The 22,040-nt window shown below is 43.7% G+C and overlaps 1 protein-coding gene across 8 annotated transcripts in view; it reads left to right on the top strand.

The window, feature by feature from the left end:
* GGT1 (gamma-glutamyltransferase 1) overlaps positions 1–22,040 on the top strand; it is a 74,057-nt gene that overhangs the window by 21,790 nt on the left and 30,227 nt on the right. For 2 of the 8 annotated variants that reach the window (XM_065567951.1, XM_065567952.1), the window contains exon 2: positions 1,781–1,871. The exons of 1 other annotated variant lie outside the window; for it this stretch is intronic. In XM_065567951.1, the coding sequence (XP_065424023.1) occupies positions 1,810–1,871 (62 nt within the window). In that variant the 5' untranslated portion in view covers positions 1,781–1,809. Of the gene's footprint in view, positions 1–1,780; positions 1,872–3,951; positions 4,090–8,667; positions 9,031–16,118; positions 16,358–22,040 lie in introns of those variants that run through there. 5 more of the 8 variants (XM_065567955.1, XM_065567954.1, XM_065567953.1 and 2 more) reach the window with 5 other exon arrangements.

The following is a 22,040-nucleotide window of genomic DNA, read 5'->3' on the forward strand; positions in this document are numbered from 1 at the left end:
TTTACAATGTGAAATCCCCAGCAAGCCAGACCGCCTAACAGGCCAGCGGTTGTATATTGACAGCAGTTACAAATGATAACACAGATCTTTCTAAGCAAGCCCCTTTATTCTTAGGGTAAAAGCATTACAGAGAAAATGTATAAAAATCCAACCCAGTAGAAGACCCTACAGGCATGCTAAAAAGCTTATGAGAGTTCACCTTCAACCTCAGATAGCTGTCAGTCCTTCAGACCCCCACAACTAAGTTGTCCTTGTTGTTACTAGTTCTTATCAGTCTTTAGAGCAGGAACCAGAAGGAAGGCTGGGTGGGTCAGCCATTTTGTTATACAGCTCGGGTCTTAGATCTTGGTCTTTTGTAACAGGTAATCAGGAAAAATGACCTTCTCTTCAGGGCATAGCTTCAAAAGGCTAGTTTTTTTTTTTTTTTCATAACTGGACCTGGGGAGTTTGCATTAATTTCCCCCCATCCCCAGGATTTCCTGGAATTCCTCTTTACAGTTATTGTCCCAAAAGTCCATACTTGTCTGGGACATTTTCAATATAGTCCTTTGAACTCCAAGGTCTCATATCTGTCACATCTCCCTTCCCACCCCACGCTCTCCCCAACGCCCCCAGGAGAGATTACCTACAGTCTCAGCCCACAATAATACATACATTTAATACAATAAGGGCTTTCAAGGATCCAACAGGAAATTGCCATATCTGTCGCAAATGTGTTACAGGGTCCATGCTGTGTCCTATCCTTGAAGGGTCTGAGTCTGTTACAGCCCCACTTGGGGAAGCTTGGCTCTTTAGCACATACTTTTAGCTCTGGAGGTCCCCAGTTTTTCAGGGGAGGTGTTGGATGCCATCACCTAAGCAGGACGCCAGCTCTCAGCAACAACTCTATTGATCCTGCAAACTTCTGAACAATATTTTGTGCCCGTAGCTGGTGTTCTTTCTGCAGTGGAAGGCAGGCTACCGGGGGTCAATGGATGATTGGACCCCCTTTGTCTCTCCACCCCCACGCCACCACCAGCTTGGACACTCCTGCTCACCAGAGGGAGGAATAGCTACTGTTTTCAATGAGTTTAAAGCTAGGGGGACATGTTCTGCCCCCTCTTCCACACATGTTTGGGCGAGATGGTCTGGTTTATAGTTTGTAAAGTGCTCAAAGATGCAGGTGGATGCAAGACGCTGCAGGAAGCCATTAGCATGATTACAATACATTAAAAATCCGTAGCATCCTAAATGTAAGCAGTAAATTATCTTATCAACATAACACGTCACGCACCTCTAGCCCCTTTCATCCCAGGATCTCAACATGGTTTGCAAAAGCTTCGCATTCTTCCTGGGAGTTAGGAAGGCATTTTACAATAGGGTAACTGAGGCAGCAAGAGAAAGTGCCTCACCCAATGTCAGAGTAAATCAGGGATAGCACCAGGAACTTGGGTTTCCTGAGTCATAGGCTGGTACAATGGCCAACAGGCCACCCTTCCACTCAAGGACATTTAGGTCAGATGTACGGAAGATGTTGTTTATGCCATGTGTATAAGCAGTGCTGTGCAGTATGTAGGATGTGTCACAAAGGCCATGAACCCTACCACAAAGCATTTATAATGAATGGGTACAGGACAGCCTGGTGCCATGTAGGTAAAAACAGAGGGGTACTGGCCAGAAGTCTATGGTTTATGGTAGTAATGAGAGATGTCCACAGCAATCTTCATGCCAAAGCTGGGTGTGCACTGGGTGTGGTCAGCATTCATTACCCACTGGTTAATAAGGGCCTTCTCATCTGTAGAGATTCTTGGTGTGAAACATCAACATCCCATGGCCAGCTGGGTGAAGCTGCTCTTGAGGACCCTGGGGAGATGCAGAAAGACTCAGTCCAGGTCAGTTGAACTGTGTTTCATTTGGAGGGGTGAAATAAAACATTGTGACTACTCTTTTGTTAGTCACATGATACAGTGTGAGTACAAGGTTAACTTTTGGAAGCCCAGGTAGATTAATGGATACCAGACTGGGCAGAACAGCAGTATGGCTTCAAAGTGCCATTGGGTCTCTCAGACTGATGGGGAAAGGGAGATGGCAGGGTTTTTCTCTGACTGTGGAGTAAGACTCCATTCTAGAGATGGAATATTATGCAGTGGCTACTCCACAGTCAAAGTTGCAAATGAGTTTCCATTATAATCCTGACTTTTTTTGCCTCTGACCTACTCCTCTGCCACTAAAATCCACAAACAAAAGGAATATCAGCCTCAACTTTGGCAGGTTAGGTCTGGGACTGAGGTTGACATTGTCTACCAAATATCAAGAGAACTGGACAAGGGTTTCCAGAATTATTACAATCCTCTGAAATTAGAGGTGTGTTCACCTCCATCCAGTCTTCTAACCTCCTTGGAGCAGAAAGAAGAAGAGAAATAAAACTTTACTGGACTCACCTAATTGTGTCCAGGACTAGTGATTAGTTTTAATTTTAAAAGTTGTTAAGATTTTAAATACTAACATCAGATAGGCATATTGGCTCCAATGCACTGAAAATAGGGGGTGCTGAAGATCTGGAGATCTACGCTTTCATTTAAAAAAGTAAGTCTCTAGCTCTATTAGTATTAAATGATTGTATTTTAGTATTGTGCTATTGTAGTGTCCAGAGGCCCCAGCAGAGATCAGGGCCCCATTGTGCTAGGGGCTGTACACATACATAGTAGGAGATGGCGGGCCAGATCCTCAGATGGTGTAGAGCAGCACAGCTCTGTGGAAGTCAATGGAGCGACACTGATGTGCATCAGCTGAGGATCTGTCCTGGAACGTTTACTATCTAAATAGACACAACAGCTGAAGGGTGGGAGAAAGGGCTGCAGCAAGAACCAACTTACTCTGTCTTAACTGCACCTGCCCCGTATTTTTTTCCTGGGAGTATCACCCATTAGATTAGTCGTTTCTCATCCACAAAAAGCATCAATAGCAACAGGGCTCTGAACCCAGGGGTGCTGAGAGCCACTGAATCAGACTCTAAACCCTGTATAGAATGGAAACCACTTCAAGCCAGGGGAGTGCAGTAGCACCCGCAGCATCCCTAGTTCTAGCACCTATGTCTGAACCCGCTAAAGTCCATTCAGTATGTGTGGCACTAGCCTTCAAAATCTAAGACAAAGCCTCTAGTAAAGGACAGAACAAAGCCATAGAGAAGGAAACTGAAACTGAATTCTTTATAATCGGGGTGTGGGGTGGTTCCTTGGGGGAACCACCCCACTGTCCATGGGCAACAACACACCTCTGGCTGAGACGGGCTGGACATGTTTCTCTCTGGAGCGGCTCCAAGCACCGTCCAAGGCAACACATGGATGCTCAGGCAATGCCAGGAGCCGGCCTCTCCTCAGGAGTCACGTACGCTGCCCCTCACAGCCCAGGGAACTCGGAGCAAGCCTGGGCCTGCCCTCTGCTGTGGCTGCCCTAGGCCATCAGTCTGGCCCTAGGGCTTCAGGTTCCATGGCTGAACTTTCCCCATGGCTGGTGGGAGAGCTGGTCTGTGATGAGCAGTGAGCAATGGCTCTCTATGCCCTGCTCAGTGAGCACTGCCCTGCTGTGGCGTGGGGCAGAGCTAATCATTGTGAACATGTTGGCCAGAGCATCGCAAAAACAAACAGTGCATCCAGCAGGGCTTCAGCCCTGAGATAACACAATGCCAAGGAATCACCCAGTTCCCTTTCTCGGTGCTATATGCCACTTTCCCTGCCGTGAGAAAATACAGCCTGCAAAAAGTCTTAACTGCTCCATGCTCAGCTTTCTCCTGTGAGCAGTAAATCAGCCAGGGTGGGAAAAGAAACCCAAAAAGAGCAAGGACAAGAAAAACGGGCAGGGAAGCAATTTTCCAACACCACCGCTGGTGTTCAAAGAGCTGCAAGTTCCTTACATCAGACTCTGGAGTGTCTGCTCTGTTTCTGACCACTCCCATTTATAAAGTTTAATAGCCACTAACCGCTGCCTGGGAGTTCTTACTTCTGAAATCCCTTTGCAAGCGGGGACGAGGCGAGTGGGATGAAAGAGCCGTCCTTGGTGTCACTGGCAGAAGGCGAACAGCTCCCAGCTAACATCCCAGCTTTCCCGAGGGTAAGCAACTCCCTGGGTCTATTTCCCCCTCTGAACTCTTACTTTTGGTTGGGTTGTGTCCAGGTCTTGCTCCTTGCCTTCTCTGGCTGGTTTCATAATGTTTTGTTACAGTGGCTTTGCTTTCTAAACAATTGGGTCCTATCTACCTGCGGATCAGGATTTGCAGAGAGGGAGTGTGTCTGGTTTAGCGGGATTGTGTCTCTTTACAGAGAGTGTGGTTAGAGCTAGGCACTGGGTGTCACATGTCCTGTGGTCATTTCTCAGCTTTGCTACTGACTGGTCGGGTGAGCAAGGGGTAAGCCATTCAACCGCCGTGTGACTCAGTTTACCCATCCAGCCGTTGTTAATAATAGTAATTCCTGCCTAGCTCATGGTGGAGTCGTGAGGCTTCATTAATTAATATGTGTAGATGAAAGGCCCTGTAGAAGTGCCAAGTTTTTTGTCACAAGCTTGAGTCGTGCACTTTGACTTGGGTTCTGTACAGACTGTGGGGTATACGGGAGGCTGGAGAAAGAAATGCCAGATGGGCAATGTGACTGAGATGAAGGACTGCCAAAATCACAGGAGAGAATTTGCTGGGCTGGGTGGGGTGGGGGGAGAATTCCCTGGTGTCCTGAAGCAGAGAGAGATTCTTAGTCTGTGAAAGCCCCATCACTAGCATGAGTCCCCTTTAGGCCACAGGAAACAAACTGGGCTAACTCCCAGCTGGCTGATACCTGGCCAATAGCTAATTATTTGGGGCTTGAGGAGCCGCTGCGGGGGTGGTGCTATACGGGAGAGCCCGGAGACTGGGCAGCTTGGCGCTATTGCGTCACGTGGCCCTACCTGCCTCCCCTCTCACTGTGCTCCCATGTGACCACCTCACCTTCTGCTCATTCCCAACCCTTGGCCCAGGAACCAGCTGTGGGAGGATGGGATGCCAAGCGCTGGGAAGGAATGGGCACTAAATATGGTAGCTAGAGCAAAGGCAAGCAGGACTGGGCAGGGGCAGTGGGTAGGAGACCGTCAGCAGGGAAGAGGGGTCATCAGGATGAGGGGGACCTTCCAGTGCCTGTCAGGAGCAGAGAGGAGGCCTAGGGAGATGTAAGGGCAGGTCTTCACTACGGGGGGGGGGGGGTCGATTTAAGATACGCAAATTCAGCTACGCGAATACGGCTCCCAGTCGACGGCGCTTATTCCCACCTCTGCTGGTGGAGTAAGAGCGTCGATTTGGGGATCGATTGTCGTGTCCCGATGAGACGTGATAATTCGATCCCCGGGAGATCCATTTCTACCCGCCGATTCAGGCGGGTAGTGTAGACCTAGCCTTAGAAGCCTTCTTCTGCTCAGTGAGAGGAGGGAGGAAGGTAAGAAGAGAGCAGGGCTCCTGTATGGGGCAGGGAGAGAAAAGCCAGGGGGAGAGGCACATGCTGGCCCAGAGAACTCAGCACAGAGCGTGTGTTGGTGGGGGGAGCGAGGGGGGCGGAATGACAAAAGCAAAGGGCACAGCCAGAGGCAGGAGCACTAATCTGACTGGGAGAGTGACAGGAAACGGCCCAGTGAGGCTGAAGAGAGCTGCCCAGTGGAGCAGAGCTGGCCAAACCTGATTCTTGGATCAAAAATCAAAACTCTTAAGGGCAGATGCAGACATGCATGGCTGAGAAACCACTGCCTGGGGACAGGCCTGCAGAGGGGCACTTGGCTGACAAAGCCTCCAGGAAGCAATTTACCGACTGCAAGAACAAGGTGGATCCAGAAAAGCCTCTTGCTGATCCCGCCACAACACGCACCCCCACGCATGCCCTCGGAAAGGCTGAGGGGCCGGCCCCATCTCACCCTGAGGGTATCTTAGCTACATCCCACTCAGCGGATTCCATTCTGCCTGCTGCGCCTAACAATCTCTTTGACCATTCTACTGGAAAAGCTATTCACAAAATCCCCTTATCACAACCCACCCCCAGGCGTCCGACCTGATGTGTCACATGTGAGCTCTCTCAGACAGGGACTGTCTTTGTGCAATGGCTGTACAGGGCCTAGCACATGCTAAACAATAGCCACAGGGGCACGTTCAAACCTCCTAGGAGTGGACAGACAAAACAAACCAGAACTAATCATAAATATCTTCCTAGTAACCATGAGAGCAGCATTCCTTTAACCCCACTCTCTATTACACGTGCTATTAATTGAATACAAGTCCCCAGAGTGCCAGCACTGGAATAGACACAGATATCAGGAAAGGAGGGTATCTTTGGCTAGGCCTTGCAAGTGGGCGTCTGACTGGCAGCCTGCTAGTGGGGGCTAGAGGGACTGCAGCAGGGCCTCTTTCCCCCTTTGGTTACTGACACCAGCCACACCCCCAATCCCATTTTTCCCTCTTTAAGTCCCTTGTTTGGGAAAGTACCTTAAGCACCTGCGTAAATCCCATTGACTTCAGTGAATGGGGGGACGGATTTAAGCAGGTTGCTAAGGCCCAAATCCAGAAAGGTATTTAGGCTCCCAACGTCCATTGAAATCAGTGGCAGTTAGGAGGAGCCTAAAAACCTTTGAAGACCTGGGCCTAACCACTTTTCCACCGGGGTCAGTGGGAGCCTTTCCATTGGATCTGTCCCTCAATCCCATTAATTATTCTGAAATCTGCCTCTTTTCCCTGAATCAGGGCTGGACAGGCCAGCAAATAAATCCCCTTCTGCTGTGGCACAGTGTTCTAAAAAACAAACCATCCAGCCCAAGAGAACAAAAGAAAGACTCAAATCCCAAAAGCAACAGCATTCTGCCTTCTACTTTCCCTGCAGTTTGCAGGGCTGGCGGGAGGTGTCTGCTGAGGAAAGGCCATCAAATCTTTCCTTCGCAGCAGGACTAAATGAACCAGCAGCAACTAGCCTAAAGGCTGGGCATCATTTCTTGCTTTGTCTTCCTTCTTCCCATGCTTTTCTTCTCTCTCTGTCCTCCCACCCACCTCTTTCATTCGCTGTCTCGCTTTGTTTCTACTTTTCTCTTTTGGCTACCGTTTGTTTGCTTTCTCTCCCTCGTGGATTTATTCTCTCGCATCTGCCTGTCTTTTTGCTTTCTTAGAAAAACCCTCTCCCTCGCCCGGGTTTCTTGAAGAACTGTAAGTGTGAGGCGAGCTCTGTGGGGCTCCACATGTGGCCCAGGTTAAGGCTGACTGTGGTTAGCAGAGGCAGGCTCACAGGCACGGAGAAAGCAGAGTCCAGGAGGTGACCTGACAAGAGGGTTCAAAATAACGAAGAAGGGGTTAATAACGCAGCATGATGAAATTGTCCAGCATGCAGCATTTCAGAATGTACAGCGCATGGCCTAAAAATCAGGAGTAAAGAATGAACCCAGACACCTGAAGAGTAATAACTATAAACTGTTTCAGAGTAGCAGCCGTGTTAGTCTGTATCCACAAAAAGAACAGGAGTACTTGTGGCACCTTAGAGACTAACACATTTCTTTGAGCGTAAGCTTTCGTGGGCTACAGCCCACTTCATCGGATGCATAGAATGGAACATATAGTGAGGAGATATATATACATACAGAGAACATGAAAAGGTGGGAGTTGCCCAACCAACTCTAAGAGGCTAATTAATTAAGATGAACTGTTGTCAGCAGGAGAAAAAAAACTTTTGTCCTGATAATCAAGATAGCCCATTTAAGATAGTTTGACAAGAAGCTGTGAGGATACTTAACATGGGGGAAAGAGACTGCTGAGCTGGAATTGATATGCAAACTAGACACAATCAACTCAGGATTGAATAAGGACTGGGAATGGCTGAGCCATTACAAACATTGAATCTATCTCCCCTTGTAAGTATTCTCACACTTCTTATCAAACTGTCTGTACTGGGCTATCTTGATTATCACTTCAAAAGTTTTTTTTCTCTTACTTAATTGGCCTCTCAGAGTTGGTAAGACAACTCCCACCTGTTTATGCTCTCTGTATGTGTGTATATATATCTCCTCAATATTTATTCCACTCTGTATGCATCCGAAGAAGTGGGCTGTAGTCCACGAAAGCTTATGCTCTAATAAATTTGTTAGTCTCTAAGGTGCCACAAGTACTCCTGTTCTTAATGTGTGTAATGGCTCAGCTATAAAGTGTCAGGGAAAGTGATGGAAACACAGAGGATGTGGGCTCAAGGGACACCGGCACTTGCTTCTGGAAAGGAAGTGTTGGAGCAGTCTCAGGGATGGGGTTAAATCTAATCAACAATGGGCTGTGGAACAGTGTATCAGTCACCCCTTGTGGCTGGCAGGAAAAGGGTTAAAATCTCTCCTTTAGCAGATACTCTTTCATCACTTGCCTGTCTTTATTGCATGGAGCCCAGTCCTGGGGGCTGGGCTCACCTTGGGTTAATTACCCCATTAGAGAGGAAATCCAGGGCTTATAAATGAAAGCACACGGAGTGAGCTACTCTCTATTGGGGGCTGTATTACTCCTGGAATGAGGGAGTGACTGGTGCTGAGATGCTCTTTGTTTACTGAGCTGTGGCTCTAGGGCCAGTGGGTTGTTCCTCTGAAGCCCTTGGCCTCAGTTTGCTTTGTCCTCTCCCAGGCCAGCTAACCTTTGTATCTTTCTAAAATGTCTTATCTCCGCAGGTTCCAATCTGCTGACTGCTTGCTTTCCAAGGCTCTGTCAGCAAAGCTGCCTGCTTCTGTGCGCTGAGGCTCAAAGGCTGGCCCAGGTTAGCAAACATAGGCCCTTTATGGCCCTGATCCAGGAAAGAGAACTGCAGTCCGTTTCATAAGGGGAGCTGTCGTCTTTGGCTATGACAATTCGGAGAACTCTGTCTGAATAGTGGCCCCTCTGCTGCAGTCATCTCTTTCTTGTCAAATCCAGCATGGTTTGGGTTTGGGTTTGGGTTTGGATTTAAAAATCTCTTTCCAGCTCTCTAGGGAAAGCCTTGGGAGCTCCAGCAGCAGGTTCGCTCTCTGAGACTGGGATCAAATACTTGCCAGGAGGTGAGTGGCAGACAGATGTTTATGCAACAAATAATTAGGGTTTCTGCTTCATTCCCCCAGCACACACAGCCTATGGGCCTGATTCTGATGTTGCTTGCATGGGTGAAACGCCACTGGTTTGAGTGGAGTTGCTCTTGGATTATACTGCTATAAGGGAGAGGAGAAGTAGGCCCTAGAAATCTCCAGCAGCTCACCCTATGTTCTGCCTCTAAGAGGACTTCACAACACATGGCCACGCTGCAGGGGAAGGACGCCAGGCAGCAGCATCTGCCAGGCTGGAACAAGCTGAACTTTACCTGCTGTAAACCTTTGTGTTATGCTTCTCATGTAGTAAACTAGGATCAAGGTCCCTTATCTTGAAATTGAAGAAGAGCCGATTACAATGTTGTGTGGGTTATGATGTCAGAGAGGAAGGGTGCCTTATGAAAGAATGAAGTCCTGTTTATTAAGCAAAAATATCTGACAGCTGACCATTGGGACAGAAGGTGGTAATGATTCAGCAACTGGAGGGCAGAGACTTTGATGTGAATGCTCTGTTCCTATCTCCCCTTCTTTGCTGAGACCAGAAGTTCTGTTTAACGTGCTGATTCTCGTCAGGGATCCCAGATGGTGCCTCTTGGCATTTCTGTGGTGAGATCAGTCACCTAGGATTGATTAGAGATTGGTGAAAAGCAGCTATGAAAAACTGCAGGGATGAGAACCCTGCAAGTGAATAGGGAAACAATTTAAAAACATCACTCCAGAAATGATCTCCAAGGTGCTTGAGGTATTTCAATGTCAGCAAATTGTCTCCTAAGGACAATGGAAAGAAAACATCCCTAATGTGCTGACAAATATTTTCCTTTGGGAGAAAGGGAAAGTCGAGGGGACCAGACTATCCAACAAATTCTTGGACTGCATTGCAGACAACTTTTTATTTCAGAAGGTTGAAAAAGCTACTAGGGGGGAAGCTGTTCTAGACTTGATTTTAACAAATAGGGAGGAACTCGTTGAGAATTTGAAAGTAGAAGGCAGCTTGGGTGAAAGTGATCATGAAATCATAGAGTTTGCAATTCTAAGGAAGGGTAGAAGGGAGAACAGCAAAATAGAGACAATGGATTTCAGGAAGGCGGATTTTGGTAAGTTCCGAGAGCTGATAGGTAAGGTCCCATGGGAATCAAGACTGAGAGGAAAAACAACTGAGGAGAGTTGGCAGTTTTTCAAAGGGACACTATTAAGGGCCCAAAAGCAAGCTATTCTGCTGGGTAGGAAAGATAGAAAATGTGGCAAAAGACCGCCTTGGCTTACCCACGAGATCTTGCATGATCTAAGAAATAAAAAGGAGTCATATAAAAAATGGAAACTAGGACGGATTACAAAGGATGAATATAGGCAAACAACACAGGAATGCAGGGGCAAGATTAGAAAGGCAAAGGCACAAAATGAGCTCAAACTAGCTACGGGAATAAAGGGAAACAAGAAGACTTTTTATCAATACATTAGAAGCAAGAGGAAGACCAAAGTCAGGGTAGGCCCACTGCTCAGTGAAGAGGGAGAAACAGTAACAGGAAACTTGGAAATGGCAGAGATGCTTAATGACTTCTTTGTTTCGGTCTTCACGGAGAAGTCTGAAGGAATGCCTAACATAGTGAATGCTAATGGGAAGGGGGTAGGTTTAGCAGATAAAATAAAAAAAGAACAAGTTAAAAATCACTTAGAAAAGTTAGATGCCTGCAAGTCACCAGGGCCTGATGAAATGCATCCTAGAATACTCAAGGAGCTAATAGAGGAGGTATCTGAGCCTCTAGCTATTATCTTCGGAAAATCATGGGAGACAGGAGAGATTCCAGAAGACTGGAAAAGGGCAAATATAGTGCCCATCTATAAAAAGGGAAATAAAAACAACCCAGGAAACTACAGACCAGTTAGTTTAACTTCTGTGCCAGGGAAGATAATGGAGCAAGTAATTAAGGAAATAATCTGCAAACACTTGGAAGGTGGTAAGGTGATAGGGAATAGCCAGCATGGATTTGTAAAGAACAAATCGTGTCAAACCAATCTGATAGCTTTCTTTGATAGGATAACGAGTCTTGTGGATAAGGGAGACGCTGTGGATGTGGTATACCTAGACTTTAGTAAGGCATTTGACACGGTCTCACATGATATTCTTATCGATAAACTAGGCAAATACAATTTAGATGGGGCTACTATAAGGTGGGTGCATAACTGGCTGGATAACTGTACTCAGAGAGTTGTTATTAATGGTTCCCAATCCTGCTGGAAAGGCATAACGAGTGGGGTTCCGCAGGGGTCTGTTTTGGGACCGGCTCTGTTCAATATCTTCATTAACGACTTAGATATTGGCATAGAAAGTACGCTTGTTAAGTTTGCGGATGATACCAAACTGGGAGGGATTGCAACTGCTTTGGAGGACAGGTCATAATTCAAAATGATCTGGACAAATTGGAGAAATGGTCTGAGGTAAACAGGATGAAGTTTAACAAAGACAAATGCAAAGTGCTCCACTTAGGAAGGAAAAATCAGTTTCACACATACAGAATGGGAAGAGACTGTCTAGGAAGGAGTACGGCAGAAAGGGATCTAGGGGTTATAGTGGACCACAAGCTAAATATGAGTCAACAGTGTGATGCTGTTGCAAAAAAAGCAAACGTGATTCTGGGATGTATTAACAGGTGTGTTGTGAGCAAGACACGAGAAGTCATTCTTCTACTCTGGTTAGGCCTCAGCTGGAGTATTGTGTCCAGTTTGGGCACTGCATTTCAAGAAAGTTGTGGAGAAATTGGAGAGGGTCCAGAGAAGAGCAACAAGAATGATTAAAGGTCTTGAGAACATGACCTATGAAGGAAGGCTGAAAGAATTGGGTTTGTTTAGTTTGGAAAAGAGAAGACTGAGAGGGGACATGATAGCAGTTTTCAGGTTTCTAAAAGGGTGTCATAAGGAGGAGGGAGAAAACTTGTTCACCTTAGCCTCTAAGGATAGAACAAGAAGCAATGGGTTTAAACTGCAGCAAGGGAGGTTTAGGTTGGACATTAGGAAAAAGTTCCTAACTGTCAGGGTGGTTAAACACTGGAATAAATTGCCTAGGGAGGTTGTGGAATCTCCATCTCTGGAGATATTTAAGAGTAGGTTAGATAAATGTCTATCAGGGATGGTCTAGACAGTATTTGGTCCTGCCATGCGGGCAGGGGACTGGACTCGATGACCTCTTGAGGTCCCTTCCAGTCCTAGAATCTATGAATCTATGAAAACTTGCACATCCCGTTTAAAGGTAACCTGGAGATCTTGGATTTAGAGAGATGGCAAAGCCGGACAGTTTAATTTCATATTAATGTTTATGGTGGAGGAAGGAGGGTATTTTCTGGGGGGTATTTTCTTCGCTAGTTGATGATGACCAGGAAAACAATGATGTTTCTGTGTTGATTTTTGTGGATTTTAAGATTAGCTAACGTCTATCAATCCTATTTCTTTACCCACACAAAAATATTTAGTTACCAAAAGGTTGCCATGTGTGGTTCAAAACAACCACTCCATGCATCACTTAAAAATCTCAGAACTAGAAATTCCAATTTAAGGTTGGGTTGAGATTGAGTTATGTAACTTTAACTCCTTATGGGCATATGCACAGGCCAGTAAACAGAGCAATTATCACGGACCAGAATCCAAACAACTTCATTCTGCCTCTGTGACAACACGCTAGCAATAACCACAGACTAAATCAGCCTGTTCCAGATCTACATGAAAACGTCCAAACCTTAATGTCAGTGCAGAAGTGTTACATAATCTGGCATTTTAAACAACCATACATATCTCTCACTGTGCTCCTATAACAACTTGGGACTGTAGAAATATGCTACAGCCTGCAAATCTTCCCCCCGAGCAAAATAATTCCATGATCCCTCAATTAGACACATCACTGGAGCTGAAGCGAGTGTATGGACTATGTCTCTGGATTAAAACACCCGGTGTCAGTTTTGTTCCAAAGCTGAGATTCATTATATCAGAGGTATGCCCATATGAGCTAACATATAGAAAAGGAACTCTGTACAACAAATCACAGTGTAAATTTTCCACCCAGCAAGTATCCTCCATGTTTAATATAAAGGCATATAAAGGACTAACAGACATTCAGGGGTAGAGCTTAAATTGTCTTAGTGCTCAGAGTAGCAGCTGTGTTAGTCTGTATCCGCAAAAAGAACAGGAGTACTTGTGGCACCTTAATTTATAATATATAAATTTGTTAGTCTCTAAGGTGCCACAAGTACTCCTGTTCTTTTTGTCTTAGTGCTGTTTCTTCTGCAAATGTAAGGCTGGAACAACCTTGCCTGTGTAGTTATGACCAGTTTCTCCATCATGTAGACTTTAAACAGTCAGTACACCTGGACTGAGTTTGGTTGATACAGGTAATAGTGTTGTTGTAATCAGGGCTGCTGAGAGCGGGTTTAGGTCCCAGTGAAAAAAAAATTTTGGGCCCCCCAGCAAGGGCGGACTGGCTAAACAGGGCCGATGGAAGGGGGGGCGGGGAGCCAGGCCCCGGGCTCCCTTCCGGACCGCCGGGCCCCGGTAATTTGTACTGGCTTCCCCCCGCCTCGTCGGCCCTGGTTGTAATATACTTAGACGTCAGTAGGATGTTTGACTTGGTACTGCACAACATTTTGATTTAAAAATAACTTGAAAGATATAAATTAACATGGCACACATTAATTGGATTCAAAACTGGCTAACTGATAAGTCTCAAAATGGAATTAAATGGGGAATCATTGAATGGGTATGTTGCTAGTGGGATCCTTCAGGGATCAGTTGCTGGCCCTATGCTATGTAACAGTTTTGTTAATGACCTGGGAGAAAACACACAAAACCAACACCGATAAAGTTTGCAGATGACATGCAAATTGGGGGAGTGGTAAATAATGAAAAGGATATGTTACTGATACAGAGCAGTCTGGATCACTTGGTGCACTGGGTGCAAGCAAACAATAGGCCTTTTAATATGGCAAAATGTAAACCTATACATCTAGGAACGAAGAATGTAGCCCCTACTTATGGGATGGGGAACTCTAAGCTGTGACTCTGAAAAAGATCTGATGATCATGATGGATAATCAGCTGAACATGAGCTTCCAAAGTGACGCTGTGGCCAAAAGGGCTAATGCAGTCCTTGGATGCATAAACAAAAAAATCTCAAGTAGGAGTAGAGAGGTTATTTTACCTCTGAATTTGGTACTGTTGTGATTGCTACTGGCAATACTGTGTCCAGTTCTTTTGCCCACAGTCCAGATGTGTTGATAAATTGGAGAGGGTTCAGAGAAGAGCCACAAGAATGATTAAAGGATTAGAAAACATGTCTTATAGTGATAGATTGAGCTCCTTGAGTCTGTCTTCTCAATGAGAAGGTTAGGGGGTGACTTGATTACAGTCTATAAGTACCTACATGGGGAACAAATATTTAATAATGGGCTCTTCAATCTAGCAGAAAAAGGTATAACAATTGCTGGAAGTTGAAGCCAGACAAATGCACACTGGAAATAAGATGTACATTTTTAACAGCGTAACTAACCAATGGAAAAATTTATCAAGGGTTGTCATCACTGACGATCTTTAAATCAAGATTGGATGTTTTTCTAAAAGATCTGCTTGAGGAATTATTGTGGGGAAGTTCTCTGGCCTGTGTAATATAGGAGCTCAGACTAGATGATCACAATGGTCTTTTCTGGCCTTGGAATCTAATGACCACGGGCACCAGTCTGGATACTGATGGTCATCAGTGCTCTCACCCACTACCTCTCATCCTTCTCAACCTGCAACATGTTAGTTTCTTATGGGTCAAAATGTGGGTCTCCATTACCTACCTTCCAAAAATTTCCATTGTCTCAGCCTGCTCTGTGGATCTCTTGCAACCCGCCCTCGCCCCTGAAATTATTCTCGTATTAGAATCGATAATGCATTTCTGATGCACTATAGAGCGTGAGGCGTATATCGGAAGTTAAAATCCTATCCTATGTAGCTTAAGGGTCTTCGAAAGGGTTTACATGCCTTACAGGGGACTTCTGTGCATCTCCAAGGCTAAAAAAAAGATCATATTTCAATATTAATAAGCTAATATAAATGTTTAGTAGAACTTCAGGGTGGGTTTTTTTCTACCTTTGGTGGTGGTTTCTCTCAGGAAAGGAATAACACCTTTATTTTAGGAAACATAGAACCTTATCAGGAATTACTTTTTTATTGTTGTAGTTAAGTCAAACTATTTTAGTGTTTCAATGTAATACAGCCAGCACATTTTTTATAGTGGCTCATGCCCTGAGGCAGGAAAACTTGGGTCATAGGTAGGAAGAGGGCTGGCTGGCTGAGGGATTGATAATGAGATTTCTGGAGTCTTTAATGATTAGGTAGATGGCTGGTTAAAATCATGTCTGTTGCTAAAGGTCAAAAGTTAACATCTGATGGCATTAACTGGCACCCCTGGAAGGCTGAGCAAGGAGGCAAAGAAGTGAAGTGCTCATGTTCCCAGAGGAAGGAAGGTCCAGGGGTTAGGGCACTATGACTTGGGATAGCTGGTTCAAGTCCCTGTTCTGTCACTGTGTGACTATGGGCAAGTCACTTAGTCTCTCTCTGCCTCAATTCCCAGTCTGTCTTTTTTTTTTTTTTTTTTTTAATGATAACAATACTTCCCTACCTTGCAGGGCTGTGAGAATAAAGGCACTAAAGACTTGAGTGGTTCAGATACCATGGTAATGAGGGCTATATATGTACCTAAGAAGACTCTGAACACTTTCCTCCATAGGAGAGGTCCCTCTTAATCAGAAATCAGACCTATTGATGTAGTATGGGAAGGCTACTGTTTATCTCTTAGTTCTATTTATAAATAAGGACTTCAGCCTCCAAGGCTCAGTATGGTACCTTTCATGAGCACTAAATAAAGATTAAAAGGGGTGAGTTTTTGATTCTTCAGTCAATGAGTAACTGAGGCAGTTAATAGAAAAGTAACTAGATGGAGGGAATTCAACTTCAATGGTCAAGGGAGTGCAAATATCAAATACTATACTGAGGAATTCCTCAGAGTGCTTTTCAAGAGAAATATAATTACTGGTAATTATTGCTAGTGCTAAGTAGATACTTTGGCACTTGGAAGAGCAAGTACAGCTGCTTGGGAAATTGCATGAAAGGACAGGAGCAGATAAAGATTTACAAACACTTGTGAGAGCTAAGGGGGAATTAGAGAGGTTCTGTAGCAGCTGATCACCTGGGACCTACAGGTGGCAAAGCTCTGTCTGTGGGATTGCTTATGGACTAGGAAACAGCAGATTTGCCCTCCATTCCTCCCTTGAATGCTGGTAAGTACATGATCTGCCATATTGGATCCAGAGACTGACCAGAAGGCCAGTCCTCTCATTTAACTAAGCATAGAGCTGGTCAAAATCTTCTGACCCAATGGAGGGGAAAGCTTTTGAACATCTGGCTTCATCAAAATTTTCCAAATATGTTGTTTTGATTAAATTAGTTTTGAATCAACATTTAAAAATGTCATTTTGGTTTTTGGAAACTGAAACTTTGATTTTTATACCTCCAGTCTTTAGATTTGGGGGGGGGGGCCTCCCAAGGGGAAAAGTTGGCAAATAGTACATGTGAAAAGTGGATTTTCCCACCTTCTCTCATCTTTTTTTCCTTTGAAAGTAAGGGGGGGGGGGTTATATTAAAGAACTAAATTTGCATTCTAGGTCAAAGCAAAAAAAACCCAGTTAGATTTGAAACTAAAATTCACACTGGAAAACCCAAAGTCTCTGTTGGAAAACTTTAAATTATTCTTTTTAGATGGAATTTTCTTGGGGGTGGAGGAGAGAAAGGGCTGGTTTCCAGCTAGCTTCAGCTTTCTCTGAACGTCACAATCCGGAGAGAACTTGAGGGTAATGGATGCAGTCTTTGGAAGGCCTAATATTCCCATGGTGGGGCTGCAAACCCTTGTCTGTCAAAGCACTCTGAATGAGCTGTGCACACAGACAGTAACCTACTGCTCCTGACACTGTGCTAGCCTGGTAGCCATGCTTTTTTTTCAGCTGAACTGTATCATGTTCTAGTCAAAATGCATCAAGAGGGGCAAGTGGTAGGTTCTCTCTCTTTGGGTTTAGTGCTCTGCTAGCTGCCCTACTTAAGGAGGGGAGACCTGGGCTTCACTCAGACCTATACTTCTCCAATGTATCTGTAAAGATATTGGCCTATGTTCAAGCCCTAGACTCAAGACTGGAAGAGATGTGTGACACTGTTCAGGGCACCTGCACCTGTTTTCCCCTTCCAAGGTCCCTGGGCGGAGACCTATGTCACTTCCTCCTGCGTGGGGTTTCTCTGGGCTGCACCGTGCCCTGCCTACGCTGTAAGTTCCCCAACAAACCAGACTGCCTAAAGAGGCCAGAGCCTGTGCTTTGCTTTCCTCTCAGCGGCTCTAAACAGCATAGTTGCCCACAGTCATAAGTTACCACAAAGCCCTCTTTAAGCAAACACATTTATTCTTAAGGTGAAAGCATTATAGAGAAAACATAGGAAAAATGTCATAGTTCCTGTACACATTACTACCACTCAGGCTTATTGGCCTCAGTAGGCCAAAGTCTTTCCCACCTTCCTAGGAAGGCTTGGCCCCCCTCTTGGATGGGAGGGCCTGTCCATTTGCTGGATCAGAACAAAAGCCCTGAGTCAATTTAAACTCAAGCTGTTTATCCAAAAGGCCTTTCACTGTTTGGTCTCTGGAAAGTCCAGTTTGAACCAGTATATGAGAGCCTCCCCTGGAGGGGTGGCACTTCTCTGGAGTGTTACAACCTGTGTGAATTTGCCTAATCACCCCCTACTGTTCTTAGTTCCTGGGGGACATGTGGGGTGGGGTCACCTCCCCCATGGAATTGCATACAATCCCTGGCCCACAATGATACGTAAAGTTAATACAGTAAGCTCTCCCAAAGATAGTCCTGGAAATTGCCAGATCTGTCACAATGTAAAAAATGCTAACAGAACTTAGGCTGTATTAGAGGGAGACAGTCAGCAGGCTGTGCAGTGTATGACGCCTGTTGTTCCCCCAGTTTATCTGAGCCCTAAAGAACTTCCCTTAGATTTCTTTCACTGTGAATTGTGTTGGTAATTGTGTTCAGAAATGGTTTGATTTCAACTGTGTACTCATGTTGAACTGACTGAAATGCCTGAATATTAGGCCAAAGACACCATCATAAACTCTGGTTATGTAAACCTTACAGACAGTTTGATAAGAAGTGTGAGAATACTTACAAGGGGAGATAGATTCAATGTTTGTAATGGCTCAGCCATTCCCAGTCCTTATTCAATCCTAAATTGATTGTTTCTAGTTTGCATATCAATTCCAGCTCAGCAGTCTCTCCTTGGAGTCTGTTTTTGAAGTTTTTCTGTTGTAAAATAGCCACCTGTCTGTACTGGGCTATCTTGATTATCACTTCAAAAGTTGGTTTTTTTTTCTCTCTTACTTAATTGGCCTCTCAGAGTTGGTAAGACAACTCCCACCTGTTCATGCTCTCTGTATGTGTGTGTGTGTATATATATCTCCTCAATATATGTTCCATTCTATATGCATCCGAAGAAGTGGGCTGTAGCCCACGAAAGCTTATGCTCTAATAAATGTGTTAGTTTCTAAGGTGCCACAAGTACTCCTGTTCTTTTTGAGGATACAGACTAACATGGCTGCTACTCTGAAACCTAAATAACACTGTGATCTGTAGCCTCTATACAAACAAATGAAGGATACTGCTAGAAATGTTAAAGCACGCATTGATGCATCATAAGTGATCCTTATCAGCCAAATGTTGAAACCACAAATCTACAGCTATCGCTGAAAGGAAACCACTTCTGATTGATTTTTTGGGAAAGTTTTCTTATCTCTAAACTTTCCTCTAATTTTAGACACCTTTTAAAGACTTGCCAGGAAATTAGCATAGGAATCTTCCCAAGCATGTTCCCAGATTTTAGGATTAGATAGACACAACTAGTGTTTCTTGCCATCCTGAAAAAAATCAATCAATAGACCAAATGGATTATATATGGTGGTTCTGTTAAGAATCAGGGACTCTACTACAAATTCCTTCCTTGTAACAAAGCATGGAACTTTAATTAAATATAATTAAAGTGTGACTAAATTTGTTACATATGAAGATTTGTAAATAGGCATCCCTATTTTAGGAATAAGAATTACAAGCAAAAGTGAGTGTTGAAATGTTTATGCACATACTATTGAATATAGGAATGTTAGAGAGTTAAGAGTAGCAATTGATAATTTAGATATTGGTTAGAAATCATGTTCCTTGTTTATATTCTGGACATTAGTCTACATAACTTCAAAAACAGAACAGCTAGAGTACTCAATATTAGGAGCTAGGGTATTTATTTTATAATGAACTCTGGAAGTTATTTGAAATCAAATTGGGGAAGAAAAGCTTCCTACACTTGAAGGCAGGATGGGAACATTTTTCTTCAAATTAAAGCTAATAGCAAAAAGAATGAAGCATAAACTTTAAACTTCACGTTAATGAAACTTTGAGAAAATAATCCCCAAATTTACAACAGAATGAGACTGTTCATTGTTTCACAAACAATTAGCAGAGAACCAAACTAAAAACTTCAGAGATAATTTTGTTAGTATTATACACTTATAATGCCAAGTAAAAATTAAAGAATTCCAGGAAAGAATTGCAATTACATGGGAAAACTAACATTTCTGAATCATGGATGCCACTTATGGGATGGGTAAAAGAGTGCAATGACACCAGACCTGCCAAAATGATGGATTCACCTGTAACCTGGAGATGGGACAACATCTCATTTTGGGGATGACCAATGAAAAGGCACAAAATCATGACAATGATCTTTCTGGGGGATGGTTCAACTCATCAGTCTATCTGAATGGAAGAAGGATGCATAACAATGCACCACCACAAGGTTAGTAGAAGCAGCCTCATTTGAAGATCAACAGATCCTGAGTGCAGAGTTGTCTTGATCTGACCTAGGGAGAGGGGCTACCCACTTCAAGCAAGGAATGATCAGTCATTTTAGTTTCTTTAAATGAGTCCTTCATAGACAAAAACATTTGGGTTTGGGTTCTGGGCCCAAAATTCCAACTATAAACCCAGCTGGGGAAAGAGGAAGCTTTCCTGAAGATCAGAGACACCCAGAAGATGCCACCATTACTACAGAAAACTCCAAAGACAGCTGAGTTAAGGCTGAGACTATCCTAAACTGCTTAAAGGGTGGGGGGACTGGGAAATCAATATTTATTGCTAAAATATTCCATAGGGAAATTCTGCACTTCAAAGCTAACACAGAACTTGGCCTTGGAGAGCAAACATTTTGGTTTCCTAGGTAATTAAATAATTGGAATTCAGATCTTTGTTCCATAAATCCAGTTTCCTGTGCTGATAGGACTTAAATTTGGGCATATACAACTTTACAACTTCCAGAGATAATACTGAGATCATGGCTTCAAATAGTAGAAGGAAAGGCCACACTAGGAACAAAAAAGATATTGCATTGAAATAGATTTTGATTTTGCATTTGATATTGCAAAATATTCTCATTCAAGGTGTCTGATTTAAATCCTATAATGCAGTCTCCTTTAGCGATAAATACCTTTGGTACCTGATTTAACTGCCTGTTTACAAATAGAGCATTGTAACCTTAAGGAGATGCAGCATTTTTGTATGATAAGGCTTTTTAACCATCACCCAGATTACTAAAGTTATCTTCTTTACTGATTAAAAGAACTAACACTGGGCTTATAATTGTTTTGCTGTGTATATACACACATGAATTATTGCATGTCATACTTTTGTGAGAGATCACTGTTTGATAGTTACCTCTTGTCCTGCTAAGACTTTCCATAGATGTAAGTACTAATGATAACTTTCTAGCATTAAAAACACCACTCTGTTCTGCTATATTGTCTGTCTAGTTGACATTGACCCCTCCTCAACCGTTACGGTGCTCCTTTTGTATACCTTCACTCCTCACCTTGCTTCAATCTTCAAATGTGCATGCTACAAATACTAAAACACTCTTCTACACTGATTCAGACTGTGTTGTGTATTACTGACTACAGAAGTTATTCTGTGTAGGTGAATGCCTTGTACATTCAAATGCTCTCTTCATTTCCACTTTTGTGTGTTTAACTCAAACTGTGTTTGGTTTACCTTTGTCTGTCTTAAATACTCTTCTTTTCAGTGTATCCACTTTGCTATGTGCTTTGTCTTTAAGAGACATCCTCTCTTCTCTGTGCAAATTGACTTGGATGGCATAATCACCCTACTGCATCCAGCCCCAGCTTTTTCAGACACTGCTCACTTTGCCTGACTTCAGCTTTCCCCTTACACACTGCTTGACTGAACTGCTTCATTATCTCTCACCATTTTAAACACATATTAACTACACACACAACTAGAGCTACACCATCCCCTCTGTATTGTTATAACAATCTTCAGCGAGGTGTGTGTATGAACGCTGCATGCCTTAAGCAGTAATGTCAAATGACCTTGACATTTCTCTCTTTGAATCCTGTGCTTAGTCCTAGAACTACCACTTTCTTAAACCAGGATTAAAAAGGAATTGCTAGTTTGCTTTACTAGCCTTTCAGTTGACACTGCTCAACAGTATCTTGACTGTCTTTTTAGCTTGTATCTTGATTTTTTTCCCCGTTGTTTATATTTTTAGGCTGAGACAGATTAGATTTTTATCTGTAAATGTTGATTTCATCAGACACACAAAGTGATGGAAAAAAAATTTCCATCTATGATACTTTAAACTTACAGCGAGGCAAAGTAAGAAAAATGCTGCTTGAGAACTTACTAGAATTTGATTTAAGGATATTTACTTTGTATATTTTGATGTGACGTTGACAATTTGTGTTTTAATGATGATAAAGCTTTAAGTTTTTTAATCTCAACATCTGTCATTAAATAATTTGGCCCCCCTATTGTCTGCCCTTCCATAATTTCTGCATCTGTGAAAATTTAAATAGAT

The sequence above is a fragment of the Chrysemys picta genome, chromosome 15 (assembly GCF_011386835.1).
Source record: "Chrysemys picta bellii isolate R12L10 chromosome 15, ASM1138683v2, whole genome shotgun sequence".
Lineage (NCBI taxonomy): Eukaryota > Metazoa > Chordata > Testudines > Emydidae > Chrysemys > Chrysemys picta.